This window comes from Aphelocoma coerulescens, chromosome 3, assembly GCF_041296385.1.
Source record: "Aphelocoma coerulescens isolate FSJ_1873_10779 chromosome 3, UR_Acoe_1.0, whole genome shotgun sequence".
Lineage (NCBI taxonomy): Eukaryota > Metazoa > Chordata > Aves > Passeriformes > Corvidae > Aphelocoma > Aphelocoma coerulescens.
In genome coordinates, this window is record NC_091016.1 from 60,041,713 (window position 1) to 60,058,455 (window position 16,743).

General features: G+C 41.9%; 1 protein-coding gene across 2 annotated transcripts; it reads right to left on the bottom strand.

The window, feature by feature from the left end:
• Window positions 1-9,507: 9,507 nt before the first annotated feature.
• IL22RA2 (interleukin 22 receptor subunit alpha 2) lies at window positions 9,508-15,768 on the bottom strand. 2 transcript variants are annotated; one of them, XM_069008536.1, is made up of 6 exons: window positions 15,571-15,768; window positions 13,892-14,042; window positions 12,912-13,090; window positions 11,467-11,636; window positions 10,852-11,030; window positions 9,508-9,745 (listed from the first exon to the last, which is right to left on the bottom strand). In XM_069008536.1, the coding sequence occupies exons 1-5, from the start codon at window positions 15,572-15,574 to the stop codon at window positions 10,875-10,877; spliced, it is 660 nt and encodes a 219-aa protein (XP_068864637.1). In that variant the 5' UTR covers window positions 15,575-15,768; the 3' UTR covers window positions 9,508-9,745; window positions 10,852-10,874. The 2 variants fall into 2 exon arrangements, with proteins under 2 accessions (XP_068864637.1, XP_068864635.1); XM_069008534.1 differs by lacking the exon at window positions 15,571-15,768 and adding an exon at window positions 15,034-15,105.
• Between the last annotated feature and the right edge of the window lie 975 nt (window positions 15,769-16,743).

Genomic DNA, 16,743 nt, shown 5'->3' on the forward strand with positions numbered 1-16,743 from the left:
GAGGAAAGAGCATAGCAGAGTAGCTTATGGTCACAGATGTGATTAAGGCACTGCATTACTTCCATCTTGCCACAACATGTCAGTATAATCCCATATATGGTTCAGCCACACTTCGTTTTATAGTTCTTTGGTTTATTTAGGAAACATTGCCTTGGGATTTGGGATTTAGCTGTCGTTCTTTTCAGCTTTAATTTGTTTTCCAATCTGTGAAGTAGTAACTGCGTGCACTGAGTAGAAATGTACCTCTTCTGAGAAAAGTAATACAGATTTGTTTCAGGAATAAATCCCTCCTTTTTGTACTTTTCTTTTAAAAAGGAGTGTTCATGCCTTCATTAAAGGCTCAGTTCTGAAACGTACTTTTCCAGGACTGGCTCCTGCCAAGCTAGGCACACTTATCAATGAGAAATGAAATTATACCTTATGACTGTGGTTTGATTTTTTTTTTTTTTTTGACTTGTAATTGTAGTATTTAAATTGGGATTTTCTTTACAATGTAATTCTGACTCTTCTCTGGTAGTGAAACATTCACATCTGGTGTTTTTATGTGGACTCTGGCTAAAATGCTGTCCCTAAGCAAGTGAACAGATGACCTGTATCATTGTGTGAAGTTAGCCTTTGGACTGTGAAAGCTGGCTCTGATTTTGGCACAGCCCATAGCAAGCAGAGAGTCTGTCCCTACTTCTGCTTCACAGCCTCTCCAAATAATTGTGATACCACCCCAGACTTGAGGTCATCCACATCCATTATGTCCACTCACCAGTACCTGCTCATTCCTTGCCTAAAACCATGAGTAAATTGCTTGTGAGGGTTAAATACACAGCCTCCTGAGCCACAACAGAAAATGCAAAATGGCCAAGAGGGAAGAGTGAACCTCTTGCTCTTTTCTCCTGCTTTGCCACTAAGAAACTGAAAATAGTTTTTGAGAATTCTGTCTTCTCCATATCCCAAGGATGCCCTAGGACTTGAACCCACTGGACTGACTGTCTTTCTCTTCTTGATTTTATCCATGCTGTTTTCCAGTTAACTGAAATGCTTTTAGGCTGGAAGGGACATAATCTGCAAAGCTCTAGATAAGTGCCTCAAAACTTGCTTCTACTTAAGAAATATTACATTAATACCGTATGCTCAATAATATAAGCAGCTATTTTCTCTGTTCTGTTGTGCCTGCATAATGTGGGTGTAATGTCTTCCAGTCTCCTCTTTTGGCCTGCTGGTTGTGACGTTTCAGTCTTCAGCTTGCTCAAGTCTTGAAAATCATTAGAAGTACTAGCACTGGTGTTTGGATCGTAAGCATTAAACAGATGTTTTTAATCTTGACTGTTCATGGAGGTACACCCATGTCTCTGTTCTGCACTGTTCCCAGCTGAAATGAAGTGCAGGGTGGGAGTTAATACTCAGTTTGCTGCATGTAAACTTTAGTAAGCTGTTTGGACCCTCATGATTACACAGCAGAAGTTTCTTGGGTGTTGTTTTTTCTTTTCTAGCCAGCACAACAAGGAAACAAGGTGTTGTGAAGTGTAACTTGTGAAACTTGCACAATGGGAGCAGGAGCAGAGCCCCTGGAGCAGGGAAGGGGCCTGACCCAAGGCAGGGGAGACTCTTTGTTCTCTTGTCAATGTAATGCTGACCTGTCAGTCTCTGTTGGTGAAATCACAGGGCTGTCATTAACAAGAAGCTGAGGGTGGCTGGAAGAACCTCAATGCCTGAAGTAAGACTGATGAGTGTGTAGAGCAATGTCCTCTTTTTACCTCCTGCCTCAGATTATGTGTATGCTGTATTCCTGGCAGGAGCATTGAATATTATATATTGAATTATACTGCTTTCAGAGAAATAGAACCTCACGAAAAGCATTCCCAAAGGTCACTGATTGCAGTGTGAGCTCTGACTGGATGTGTTAGATAAAGATTGATCAGGACAATTGTCTAGGACAATTTCCATTCCTGTCCTACTCCAGGAAATTTAGACATGTCATTGGAAATCTCACAGACTGGAAAATTAAGGACACAGGGTTTTTTTTTTTCCTACAGAGAAGAGAATCTTATTTTGTTTTTTCACTCAAAAACCAGAATGTTATGAATGGTATTTTAATTAGTCGTATTTTTTCCTTGCAGCAAAATTCCAGTTTTTCATTAGAAATATTTCTCTGGGTGTGTTTTCGTTGATACTACCCACATGCATTGCAGAGGCTTGTGGAAAATCAGCTGAAGCTTCTGGGCTGTTCAGTTTGCCCTCCCCTGTTTGGCTTATCTTCCCACCTTACCCCATAACATGACTGGCTATCCTTGGACCTTGAGAGGTCGTGTTTCTTGCCACAGGTTGCCAGGTGTTGGTTACACCAATGCATGGCTCTTCTGTTTGGTCAGGTTGATGGCCTCACTCTGAAATGTTACTTTTCCTACTTCATCTGGAAGTAGCAGAATCTTTTTTGTTGTAATAGTCAGTCATGGTAAAAATATGAACAACATAATGTTCCTTTAGAGGACCAATGGTAATTTGAGTTGGTGCTTTCAGCTGTCTTTAATATACAGCAGGTATAAAAATTAGGGAAAGTACCTTTTCCCAGCACAAGCCATTTTGGCCAGCTTTTCTCCAAGGCATCACAGATACTCTGTTTGCACACACTGAGAGGATCACACAGCTGCAGTAGCTCTTGCTTGTTTGTGGCTCTGGTTCTTTTTTGAGGTCATAGCACAGCTTGAAGAGCAAGGAGGTGTATGACTGGAACATACAGAATAAATGATCTCACTGTGTCTCCCAGCTGGATTTCCTAGTTCTGGGCATGTCCTACTCAGCTCTTCCCATTGCTTGTGCTTGATCCCAGCCTGTTGTGTTTCAAAATCTTAAGCACTCAAAATACATTGTACTTTATATCATTGTGTCTCCTGTTATTTCTGGAAGTCTGTCTTTCTGTGGCAACCACCAGTGAGGAGCAAATTGGCAAGAAATAATGTCCTTGTGTGATCAGGGATGGCATAATGATACTTCTTGTGCACCTGAGAGGATTTTACTATTTATTTAGTAAGCTTCTGTACTTTCAGCTTACATTTTCATGTTATTTTTGAGAGTGAAGCAATATTTCAGTGAGGAGAGAACCAGCTTCAAGAAAGTATTCAGAATGAATGTGATAAAAAGAAGTACCAAACTGGGATCTCAGTCAATTTCTGAAGTCTCTTCACATTAATCTTCCAGAGTTTCACTCATCCTACTCCATTTTCCACAAGATCGTTCAAATTTAAAAGTGATCATTCAAATATAAAAGTAATCACTCAAAGGCAAAGAGAAGGTCCTTGGCACTAGAAAGGCTATTGTGCCCAAGGCACCCTGTAACTCCAGTGTACACATCAACATGATCTGATCTGCATTTCATCCCCATAACCAGGTTTTCTCTTCGGATTTGTTAATGTAAGCCTACAAATCAAATACACATGACTCCAGGGTCCAGTTTGTATCTGGTAAATATCCCATTAGTACATTACAGTAGTATTTCAGTGACTGGGGTAGAGCTTCAGTCACCCAGGCATAGATGCTGTGTGCATGGCTTCAGCTGCCACCCTCAGGACGTGAGGGTCTCATGCAGATCCCTCACTGTATCTGCTAATCACGTATGAGTTTCTCTCTCTGGCTTTAGAAATCGTCTCTGTAATGTCTCTTCTCCCTCTAAGGTTGCTTTTGAAATAGCTGAAGTTGTCTCTGGTCAGAATACATCTATGTTGTGTCCTTACAGGTATATCTTCTTCTTGACTATGGACACATAATAAATACTTTTGCTGCATAGGAATATGGGTCTCCTTTTCCAAGGCAGAAACTGCTTAATGTCTGTGTTGTACGTCAAATTACTTTGCTCCTATTTTCTACACTTGTTGAAATACACATTTCTGCTCTAATGCTGCATGTTCTCTGCTTCCCAGCCCCTGTCTGTGTGCACTTTGTCTTCTTTCCTTTTCTTTTTTTTTTCCAGCAGTTTCTTCTCCAGGTTTGTGTCTCTGAGTCTTATTCCACTCAGAGCATGATTTCACAGACCCTCTGGAAATGTTTAAGTTTGATTTAACAAAGACAATGTTATTGTTTGTCTTTTTGCTGATACCTTTTAGGAGTTTTTTTCTTCCAAATGTTAGAATTTATATTGACAAGTTAGCCTAGAAATAAAACCTTAGCCCTGTAACAATCATGTACTTGTCAGCTATTAAACAAATCCAGCGTCACATAAAAAAGCAATGTTAAAAGAATACTCCTCTTGTAAAAAATGAAAAACAAGAGTTTATAGCTGTTTCTTGGGAATTGGGATGATTTGTGATTTCTTATACCCAAAAAAAGAAAAAAAAGTATTAGGAGCACATTACCTGGAATAACTAAATTAAGTTAATAACAATTTTATGATGCTCTTTTGTGGGTATAACAATTAGCACAATGACTCTTCATTGCCATCCGGTTCTTGAGTTTAAAAGGACATTTCTGAAGAGTCTAGTCCTCAGTGTGATACTCCTGGGCTGCATTTTGTCATTAGTAATGATACGTAGGCAACTCAGCAGCAGAGCCCCACTGCCATAGAAAAGAGCAAAATATTTAAACATTTAAAACTGTTTTCAGTATTTACCTCAGATCATTGAGCTTTTTCAGGTATTCCTTTCCTTGTAAGCATTGGGTCTCAAACTTCCCATTTTTCCCCATCTCAAGCCAAAATTCTGGTAGCAATCACTTCTTTAACTGGGTTTTCAGTGGAGTAAACATGTAACACAATAAAACAACCAGTGACTTCATAATTTGAGGAATTACATTTAAAAGGTTTTTTTCTTTCCTGGGGCACCTTTTACAAAAGATTCTGAAAACAAGTTGCAACGGAGACTATAACTTTCCTGATCATGAACACCAGTGTCAGTTCTTTCCCTCCCCTTCTCTGCAGAAAGCACCCTTGTTTTGTGTCTTGTGTCCTTTGTGGCAAACTAATACTCAGGAGTTTGAGATTTCTCCTTTTATTTTTTAAGACGAGTTTTACAGATTAGTATCTTTGATCTTTGTAGCAAACATTGAAGTCTATGGAAAACCCCACCTATTTATGATTAATTCCCTGCAGTCTGGAATACTTGATAATGTCTAACAGATCTGCGGCAAAAGCCAATGTTATTTCACAACAGAACCCCACCCTGGGCCGCAAAGTGGTTCTTAGCTGAGATCAAGCCATGCAAGTAAATAAACCCCAAGTCCACATCTGATTAAAGCAGATATATGGGAGGTATGAACAGGACTGGCCAGATGCTGCACCATATGATAAACACCAAGGACCATGGCATCCTATAAAACTGGGCATTTATATGGTACAGCTGGCTATGCATAATCTTCTCCTAATTTATAAGGCTGGAGCATCTGGTTCATTGCTGTTGCTCTATCAGCTTTTCTGGAGGCCTGTTCTTGAATTTCTGGTAGCTGAATATTGCTCTTCTGAGTGCCAGCAGAATGAGAAGTTAAATCCATTTATAGTAGGAGATAAGCTCTTATTCTATCTGGCAGATAAGTTATGTTCAAACAAAAGAAAGAAAGAAGGTTAGGCCCTTTTGGGATGGGTTCCACTTCATGACAAAATCCCCAACTGCAAACTGTAAAAGAAATAATATCAATTTCTCATTGGCAGGACCCTCAGCCATGACAGAGAGGCTCAGCCAGAGGAGGCCATTGTGACAGGCTGTGCCTGTGACTGCAGACATCCCTCAGCAACGTGGCAGGTGAGAGTTCACAGAATAGGTCTCACAAGTCCTGCTCTTGTTACACTGCTTGATCTTTCTCTCCCAGTGCCATAGCCCTAGAAGTCAGCATTTCTCTTTCCTGAAACAGAAGCTGGCACTTGGCACTTGGTTAGAAAATGCCTGCTGTGTAAGTGACTAAAAAAACAAGACAAGTGTTTTCAGCAGTGTCTTGCAAACTTTTTGCCAGAAGGAGCCAAGCCAACAGTGTGAAAGCATCCTGAACTGAATGGTGTGCATGTGCACAACCCACTGTGGAGCTGTGTGCCAGCCTGGGCAGTTCTGGAGATGTGGACCCACAGCAGATGGTTTGCTTGTTCCCACGAGGAGAAAGAGAAAGGAGGGCTAGAACTCACTTTTCCAGGTATTTCCAAACTGACTTGCCAGCAGGAAAGTCCCAGCTGTAGTTGAGAGAACTCTTTCTCCATTCCACCCTCGCAGAGTTGTAAACAGCATTGCAGCATGCAGTCTAAGGCACAATAAGATGTTTTTTAAAGTTACAGCATTACCAAGTCTATACAGAAGCTGTGAGTTCAGACCACTCAGCCTTTGGGGAGAAAAAAATACAGCACTAGTCATTCTACCAAACCCTTCCTCAGTAAAATTACATGTCAGAACAGCACTGAAAGAAAATTTGCATTTCAAATGGAAAGGGAAAATTTGCTTTTGCAGAACATCATGGGGTTGGCAATAATAAATCACTGTCAGAATGGAAGTGGGTTCCTGCAACTCTTGCACTGCTTTCTGTAAGCCTGTGTTGTTGCTGAGGAAGTGAAATCTGGTTAGCACACAACTTAGCACACAACTGTGCAAGACTTCTTCAGATCTTTTATGGTTTTTTGCAGCATACATGTGCATTTTTCATAATTTTATCAAATAAAAATCTTTCAGATTTTTAATGTCTTCATAGACCTGTAGCATGGCAGCTGCTATATTTCCAGCTAGATCTGAATGCTTCAGGTACTCTTATGGCTCTGCCTCTTCTTTTTTCTCTCTCCTTTTTTATTTTTATGTTTTCTATAAAACATTTTTACCCTCTGCGTCTGACATAGATACAGTATCTGAAATTGTCAGTTTGTTCTCTGATAAAGCTTTATCTTGCACAGCAATGGCAACACAAGCTGTGCTAAGGAAATAAGTGAATCTGAGAAAGCACTTCAATTACTACAGATACTGTTTTCAGGCTGTGATAACCCACAAGTGGATGAAGTCACCACTGCTAAAATGTAAGATAGACTATTTCTTAATAGTTTGCCGGGATAGTTTTTCTGGCCAGTGCAAGATGTGCAGGATCTCACACTCGTCTGGGCACTAGATACTGCACAGAGATTTAAAGGCTTGCTTCTCAAAAAAAATCTTACCCAAATAAAGAAACTGTGGGATATGAGTGGTCAAAGCAACTGGAAGAATTGGGAAAGGAGCAAAAAGTAGTGAAAGAAACCTGGTTTTATGGACTAGGTATGTGGATACAGCTGGATGTTGTCTGCAAACCTAGTTGTTCAAATATATCATGTAATAGAATCAGGTGGTGGAAATATTTGTTATGTAATGACCTCTTTCATTTTGTTATAGGCAAGAGTGACCAGCATTGACTTCCTTAAACACAACCTCTTCTCAAATGCCTACTGCCAGCATCTTGATGCAGCTCTCAGCTCTGATGCCTCCAGGAGAGGTGCTAGTGATAGACCATGAAAAATGCTTTGGATGTGGATTAAGAGAACTCAAGGTCTGTTACTCACACTGAATTGATCCACCTTTGTGTACGTGAATTAAGGGAACAGTGGATAGTGATTATGTAGCTGGGATCTCCATTTTTCCCAGGGCTTGCTTTGCCCTTTTGTGTCTGGGCCACTCTCACCTCATCTCATTTAATCTGCAATAACACAACATAGTTAAGCACTAAGATTCTCATTAATTACAGACCTTGCAGATGTGGAAAAGCTATTTCACTTCTCCCTCCTGGCATGGCTTAGTAAGTCACTACCCAGACCTTGCCCAAGCAATTTTTTCCCTTGTAAGATGAAGGACTAAAATCATTAGAAATCACAGGTGATGGTCAGCACTCAGCCACCATTTACTGTGAAATGGCTGAAATAGTGGTCACAGAATCACAGAATTCTTAGGGCTGAAAGGGACCTCTGGAAATTATCCAGTCCATTCCCCCCTGCCCAGGCAGGGTTACCTAGAGGTGACACAGGAATGCATCCAGGTGGGGTTTGAATGTCTCCAGAAAGAAAAACTCCATGACCTCCCTGGGCAGCCTCTTCCAGTGTTCTGCTGCCCTCAGTGTAAGGAAACTCTCCCTCGTGTCGAGGTGCAAGTTCTTGTGTTTTAGCCTATGGCCTTTTCTCCTCATCCTGTCACTGGGCACCACTGAAAACAGTCTGGCACCATCCTCTTGGCACCCACCTTTGAGATATTTATATGCATTAGTGACATCCCCTCTGTCTTGTCTTCTCTAGACTAAGCAGGCTCAACTCCCTCAGATGCTCCTTGTAAGAGAGATGCTCCAGAACCCTCATCATCTTTATGGCTCCCCACTGGACCCTCTCCAGTCACATCTTGTCTTTCTTGTACTGAGGAGCCAGAAGTGGACACAGCACTCTAGATGTGGTCTCACTAGGGGTGAGTAAAGGGTCAGGACCACCCCCCTTTACCTGCTGGCCATGATGCCTTAAGAGGCCTTCTAGAAACAGAGACTAGACAGGAGTAAGGGAATAAAAGTAGGTATTTATTTGAAAGGCCTTCAAAGGTACCCCCTGGGAAGCCAGAGGCTGTTGCCAAGATGGACCCCAAGATGGACGACAGGTCACAAGTTTTTTACACTTTTACAGGCTTGGTTCATTTGCATAGCAGGGTTAATTCTCCAATTAAAGCTTCAGTTTTGCCCTCAGCTTCCCCCCCCCTTTAGAGGCTCTTTGGTTTATACTTTTTGGCCTAGGACAGTCTTGGTGTCCTTAGAAAGCAGGCCCAGAGAGGCTTTGTTATGTCTACCTAGCATGAGAGCAGAAATTAACAGGCTACAAGAAACTTTCAGAGATACACACTGAGCAGTACAGAATCTGAAACATATAAATGCTAAAACCTAATAATAAAATAAAAGTTAAAATGTAATAATGGTATCCTGATGCACCCCAGGATACCATTGGCCTTCCTGGCCACAAGGGCACTGCCAGCTCATGATCAACTGGCCATCCACCAAGACTCCCAGGTCCTTTTCTGGAGAGCTGCTCTGTGGGAGGTCAGATGCATGCCTATGCTGGTACATGGGGTTATTCCTCCCCAGGTGCAGAACCCTACACTTGCCCTTGTTGAACCTCATTAAGTTTCTCTCCACCCAATTTTCCAGCCTATCAAGGTCTCAGTGAATGACAGCACAGCCCTCTGGTTTATCAGCCACTCCCCACAGTTTTGTTTCCTCAGCAAACTTGCTGAGGATCTCTTTCCTTTAACTGTCTTTCACTGAATGGAAGAGAGGATCTTTCCTGTTTTAGTTTACATGCATTCCTGGTTTGAATGTCAGAAATTTGACTGTCAGAAATATTATGTTGAGGGTACTATGAAGACACTGTGAGCATGGAAATACTCCTGTACTGTACATTTCTTATTTTAAAGAAAGGACACTTTTTCCATTTTCTGTTTTAATCATTGTAGAAAATATAAAATATTTGAAACTCTATTTTATAGATTGTATTTTAATTCCAAGACTTAAAATACAAAACCCCTAGAAGCAATCTTAAGGATATTTCCACAAAGACTTTTTTTCATGGTTTTATTTTTATATTACAAGACTCTTTCCTTTGAAAATGCAAATATGTACCATCATAAATTGTAATACGGGACATACAAAGAATCCTTGACCTTCATGTAGCATTAAATGATTGTGATGAATCAAATAATTTAATGCAGCAGAGGTTAAATCAATACATCCAAGTATGTATTCCAGACACAGACAGCAGATGTTGATTAACAGCTGGACCTGTGATGGAAGGCATCTTCTGCCATTATCCCTGCAATGGGGAAGAGAAAGAGAATTGCTGCTGGTGTGTGCATTTAAGCTGGGTGGTATTAAACTGAACTGACATTCAACACATGCCATTCACCTGCATCTGTCCTGTCCCTCTGCAGGTTGTTTGGAAGTCCAGCTCTAACCTGAATTTCCAGCTCTTTACAGTACAGGCAAAGCAAGAAAAAATGCAGGAAATTCCCCTAGAAAGTGACTCCCTCCTTAGCCTAAACCCACTGACCAAGACTCAAGAGACATCAATGTTATGCATCATATTATGAAGCAGAAGAAAGGAAAACTTTTATAGTTTTAGGGCAGAGAACCACGAACAGAAGCCCAGGTTCAAACTCTGACACTTTTCCAGTTTTCCTCTGTTACCCCAAATCTCAGCTTGCTAAGGCCAATTCCAACAAAGTCAAGTTTGGGTTAGATCTTTGAACACTCCGTGCCTTTGCACCTGCAAGGCAGGATTGATTGATAGCAAATCTTTTGGCTGGGCACATGATAGGTGACAACACTCTAGTGACTGAGGTAATTAAAAACCAGATTTTTCAGACCAGCCAGTGCAGATAATTCTTGCCTTTTGGCCCATGGGAACTCATGACATTTGATAATTGATTTATTTTTAAACACACTACACCGAAGAGTGGCCATGAAAAGGAGACAGGCTCATTTTAAGTAATCCATCAGATCAATTCCTGAGCAGAACGGGCTGGCAGAGCTTTCAGGAGAACTGCATGTTTAATAAAGTTGGAGGTCACTCATTTTTCTAATTAATTATTACTTGACAGAAAAAATTATGAAAGCCATACCGTGTGTAACTATTTAACTATACTATGCATAACTGTTTAAAGAAAGGGAAAAAGCAGATATTTCTGAGGATAGTGCCAGCATTCAAATAAGTGTCTATCCTATTCCTCTAATCATCTTGGCCTTATCATTCTTACCTGATGTGCATCTGAGATTATGTAAGAATTCCAGCTAATATTGTCACGTGGGACAGCAGTTTCTATGACACACTTTTTTCTCTGCTTTTGGAGAGTATCTGCCTTTAGTGAGGGGATAGATCTTGACTTCCAGAGTCATGTCCAGTTTCAGCCAGTGACTTACCTGTCTCAGAGGTGCCAGCCCTGTCACTGCAGCATGGTACATTGCCTGCTGCTGTAGGCACTGCTGCGGTCCAGCATCGGCACGTACGTTTTAGCCACGATGCAGTAGCTGACTCCAGGCCTCAAGTCTTGTATTTTAATAACCTTGTCTTTCCCTTCATACACCAGGACTCTGTGTTGCTTCACACAGAGTGGAGAGAAAAAAGCCAGTCAAGCACATTTCCCTAGCAAGTGTGTCTGTGAGTCAAGTTTGATGAGAACAGAGGATGCAGAACAGTACATGGACTTACACAAACTCAACAGCATTAAAAACTTACCTATGCTTTTTTAAGAAAATCTCCCCCTCCTCCCCCCCGTTCCTCTCCTGTCCCTATTTTTTAATCTAGGTCATAGATTATGAAGTATTAAGTTGATGGAAAATAATACAGGGAGGAATTACAACCCAATTCAATCAAACTCAATTCCTGAAAAATAAGCCTGCTTTGTTTTCAAACACTTGCACAGTCATCACTGCTCTCACAATCCCAGAAGACTGTTTCAACAGTAAAAAGTATGGTGTGCCCATACTTTCCTGGCTTTTCAATGGTAAAGGGTTCATATCCAAATATGCTCTTACCTCATCTAGCAAGTTGTTAATTATGAAGACTTGATACAGCAGATCATAATAATTTGTCATTGTTATTTTGCTGCCTCTCTTCCTTTTATAAGGGGAATGTGGAGCTTGGAGCTTTACTGTTATGGATTTGTTGCTATGAATCACAGTTACCATTGGAGGTCCTATCATAGCTGTGGGAAAAAAACAAAGCTATAAACACAGTTATAGTTTATTAATAATATTTCATAGATGCAATTTGAATCCATTCAACAAATGATCACATTACCAACAATATATTATGCTGTATTTACTCTTCAAGTGACACTTCATAAATTCTTACTTTTTGGTGTTTATTGGTTATTGTTATTTTGCAGGTGACATTTCTTGTGTTTGTAAATCTATCTTTGAGCCAAACTTTTTGAAATCCCTTAGAGCTGCATGTTGCTAAGTGCTGACCAGTCAAGCGAAATTCCAAAATTGCCCTGATTATCTTTTTCCCTCATATTTTTCTGTGTGCTTGGACTGCACAAAACATCCATTTGAACCATTTCAGCTATGCCAAGAATGCAGTTTCCATCATCACTTTCAAATATTTTGCAATCAGCTTGGTAAAACGCAGCTAAGGATTCAAGCTAGTGCCTGCATACATGTGTGTGCAGCACCAGAAATGTGGGGACACAGGGCAGCAGCTGCCACGTGAATCCCTCCAGGAGGAGGAGGTGGCACAGGGCAAGATGTTCTGCTTTTGCTGCAAGGTACTGCTTTATGTCAAAGCTCGTGGTTTCATCTGTGCAGGAGACTCAAGGGAGTTTGCACTTCGAAGCTGTGAAGTGACCCACACTGACAATTCAATTTTGCATTGACCAGTGGGGGAAAACGAGTTTCATGGTGAACTTACTGGTAGGTACACTGCTACTCTTCAGTGTTTGGGCAGTCCTCTCTTTCTAACATACTGTGGCACTATAATGACAGTATGCTAACCTATGACACAGTACTAACCAAAAGCTTTGCACATGTCCTTTCTATGTCCTTTCCTGCAGTCAGGAAAACACATAAATGTGAGAACAACAGTGGCCACACACCACGCAGCTCTGTTCTCTCTTTTCCTCCAAAGCAAAGAATGCTTCCTTTTTTATTGTCTTGAGTCCTGTCCATCCAGCAGCTCCAAAAATGCCTGAAAATAATTTGTGTAGTTCCATGCCCAGAGGAAGAGGTTGAACTAAAGGGATCTTTTCATCTCCTAATTACTGGTAAATGGCTATTTAGCCATAATCGCTTGGCTTTCAAGTGTGTGGAGAATTACTTTGGCATAACACTTCACCTGAGAGCTATTGACTCACTTCTTTAGGTACAGCTTTGTGGCTAGAAAAGGATCACTCATGTTTGCAAATTGTGAGCAGAAATGATGCATTCCCTGCCACAGAAGATCAAATTCCTTCCTGGGGGACACATATGTCTGCACTTACTTTCTCGCCAGGGAGTGAATCTGCAGCTGAGGCTCCAGCTGGAATAGACACCAGCCAAGGTGGCTCTCACCCTGCCATAGTAAGGCTCCTGGATGTCAGAGGTCTCATGTGTTAGGTCACAGACGTGGCTGGGAATCCCCCAGCAGTCGTCTTTGTTTTGCCACGTGCTCTGCCCATACCTATGGAGAAAGAGGAAGGATGTAAACTTTAGGGATCACTGCCTGTGTCCATGCAGATTCTTAGCCATCTGTTTTACTCCAGTGGCACTGACAAGCGTTCTGCCATGGAAATTAACTGCCTTCAGTTTGAAAACAGGGAAGGCTGATATCATGGGCGTTTGGGAGCTACAGGTTTCTATCTTTTCTGAAAGAAATCTAAAGCACAGACATGGGTCACCAGCCCTGTAGGAAGCCACTTCTTACTTGCCCCATGGGAGAGGCACTAAAGCTTTGGCTTAGCCAGGGTGTTCAATGATGGGCAGAATACCAGATTTCACCGGCCAGTTTCCCAAGGGCAATAATGATTTCAGGCACTCACCAGTGTGCCTGGGATGGGAGCAGACCCTGAGGACCAGCCCCTAATGTTGCCTCAAGCTTTCCATGCAAGGCATCCTGAGGCAGTGTCGTGGGCAAGGTAGGCCACTGAAATAAAATAAACAGAAGAACTTGACCTACCTAGACCTGCTTCAGGCAGGTGGCTGGACCCAATGACCTTCAGAGATCCCCTGAAAACTACATTTTTCTTCAAATCCTTGGTGCAATGAAGGTGCAGAGCATCAGCACAGAGGTGCTTATTCCTTGCCTGCCTCATGCTGCTTGACTGCACCTTATGGAATTGATAAGTGCAGAAACAACTGAGAGCTGGCAGCCAAGCAGGACGTGGCTGTTCCCCGGGAATGAGAACATCCTGTCACCTGAGAAGTCCTTTTGACGTGCCCAGCAGGGATAAGGCCCAGCACAGTAGAAGGCCCCGGTACTTACACTTTATACTGCACAAAGTAGAGCGCATCTCTCGCCTCTCTGGCCCACCCAGGCTGCCAATGCAAAGTGGTGTTGAAGTTTAACGAATGAAACTCTACCTTCTGCGGCTTAATCGATTCTTGCAGGTCTTGGTTTTCCAAAACTAAAAGCGCTGCAAATAGGAAGGAATGATAACATAATGCATTTGTCACAGACATGCTCCTCTGTATTGGAATCGGTGGGTATTGCTACAGACCATTTAGTTTCATGACCACAGGGAAATTAAATCTCCTGGATCTCACATTCAAAACTTTCCAAGTCATGAGATGAAGCAATTACAGAAGAAGCACATTTAGAACTACAAAAGGAATACTTTTATGTGGTCTGAGAGTTTGGAGGTGAGTTTTTTTCTGTTTGAGTTTGTTTGTTGTTATTTTGTTGTTCTTTTTATTTGCTTGTTTGTTTGTTTGTTTGTTGGTATAATTCTCCTCAGTGAGTTTGCTGCTGTGGAAGATGCCTCATGAACATCCCAGGAAACAAACCCTTCAGATCTATTCACAGAGCCTGCAGTAAGCAGCCCCATCAATACTTAAAAGTCAAGTGCTCTTTCTCTCTTTACTCCACATCTCAGCTTTAACCTGAAGAGATTATAGCTCTTTTAACTGTTGGCACAGTTGTGTTTACCAGCTCCTGCCTAATAAACAATCACCTGAAATACACTGCTTTTCCTGTCTGTACCACTGGAAAAGCTGTCTGACAGTTTTCAAGATCATCTTTTTTCAAACTGCAATATTACTTATAACAGATTCAGTTAACAACCTCTCTGAAGCATTCAAATCCTAATATTTTTGTGGGTTTTGCAACCCAGATGACAGCAGCTTTTACTCTGGCATAGCACAGAATCATATAAGACTTGTACTGGCTGAGCTGAAACTGGCAATAACAGCCATGAAAAAGTCTAATGGGCAACACGTTCATTTTATCTGCATTTGACAACCTGGAAAGATAAAATAACAAACTAATTTGAAAGTGACTGGGTTTTGAAACCCAGCAGAAGATACAGAAATTTCTTGACTCATCCAAAAATTCAATAACAAGCCCTGTCCTCTCACCCCCCACCTCCCACTTCCCACACAGGAAAAGAGAGAAAAACCCTTACTTACAAGTTGTCTCAACCTGAAGTAGGTGCATCAGTAAGCTGAGGAAGGACAGCATGATCCTCCTCATGCTTAGGAGAGCAGCTCCATGACTGAAAAGCACCTCTCTTCCTCTTGGGCATGTCTTATGAGGAAGTAATCATTAAGCACTCCAGAGTTCCCCTTATTTTCAGTGGTTTCCAAATTCCCCAGTTTGGCTTTGGTTTAATTTAGCTGGAGAACATATGAGTAGCTCTAAATTAAACATGAGCAATTGTTCTTTCTTGGCAGCTGTGGTCATGCAGAAGTTTGGAACTAATTATGAACCAAGTCATTATGAAAGAGGTCCTTTTTTTAAGACACTAATTCCCAAATGACGTCTGCCAATATTGCTTTATCCCATAAATTTGTCACAGAAGCTTGCTTGCTTGCCATGCTAAGATTTTTAATAGTTATTTATTTATTTGTTTGTATATTATTTGTTTGTTTGTATATTTTCAGTTCACTAGTTGCTCAGAGCTGAAGAACACAAGAAATTTTGCTCCAAAGATATAAAATACCCACCCATGGGATGTCCTCTGGTTTCATGGACTGCCTCTGGGTCAAAAGCAAGAGATGGAGTTTGCAGGTGTGCTGGTGGCAGGACATCATCTTGGGGGCTGTCACTGGAGGATTGAGGGGCTGTGAAATCGCTTCTGGCTGCTGGGCAGCACGTTCACCCCACACCGGCTGCTGGGAGATGCTGGGAGGCCAGGGAAGTTGCAGGACTGACTGCCTCCGGACAGGGATCGGGAAGGTAAGCCCAGCCCATAGCGCCAAAGTGCCACTCTGCGTTGGACTTTCAGCCTGCCCACAGTCACATGCCCCAACTGGTGCAGGTGTGCTGCAACACCGCCTGCACAAATATTGGCATTTGTCAATGTTATCCTCTGGATCCTGCCTGCCCAAGATGTTATCCTCTGGATCCTGCCTGCCTGCCCTGCACAGATCCCAGGGCTGGGGATGCCAGGGCTCCCCGGCGAGAACAACCTCACTTCGTGCTTGCAAATGCTTCAAGGCCACGTGCACGCCTGCCTGGTGGGAGATGAGTTTTGTGCTCCTGGGATGTATAGAAAGCTCAGACAATTCGGTTGCTGGTGGTGAATGTGGTGCTACTGGTGAGCCTTGCCCCTCACTCTTCCCTCCCCAAAAGCTCCCCGATGCTGACACCCACTGGTACTTCACTGCTCAAGCACTAGCGCAACTAAGCAAAAGTCAGGATGCATTCTCTTTTTGAAAACTCATGATGATAAGGAAGAGGAGAAAAATGCTAATTTTGTAAGACTTAGCACAGCCCTGCGTAACAGCTTTCACAAAAGGAGTAATGGATGTGAAGACTACTTGTCTGCAAACAAACAAAAATGTCATGAAATCATCTTTACTTTGGGAAAACATGGAAACAGAAGACTTGTCAGGTCAAAAAAAGTGCAAGTTCTGGTTCAAATGAACTTATTTAAAGGCCACCTGTTATATTGAACAAACCAAACAACATCTAATCAAGAAGCTGACCTTGGTCAGATAGATGGGCACAGGGTCTCAGTTCAGCTGATCACCTATACCTCATTATACTAGCACCAAACCTGCAGCATGTATAGTAAAATGCTGACTGTGTAGCTTTGAGTAATGAATTAGTCAAACCAATTAAGGGAATTAAAGAACTGAGAAAAAATGAAGAACAACACCTCACCAAAATGAAGG

Bases quoted from the DNA above. Each gene is read 5' to 3' on its own strand.
- IL22RA2 (XM_069008534.1), bottom strand. From the start codon at position 15,097: ATGAGGAGGATCATGCTGTCCTTCCTCAGCTTACTGATGCACCTACTT. The intron at 13,091-13,891 runs GTAAGTACCGGG...CTTTCTCCATAG, and splicing joins TACTTTGTGCAGTATAAAGT to GTATGGGCAGAGCACGTGGC. The intron at 11,637-12,911 runs GTAAGTGCAGAC...TTTTTCCCACAG, and splicing joins ATTCACTCCCTGGCGAGAAA to CTATGATAGGACCTCCAATG.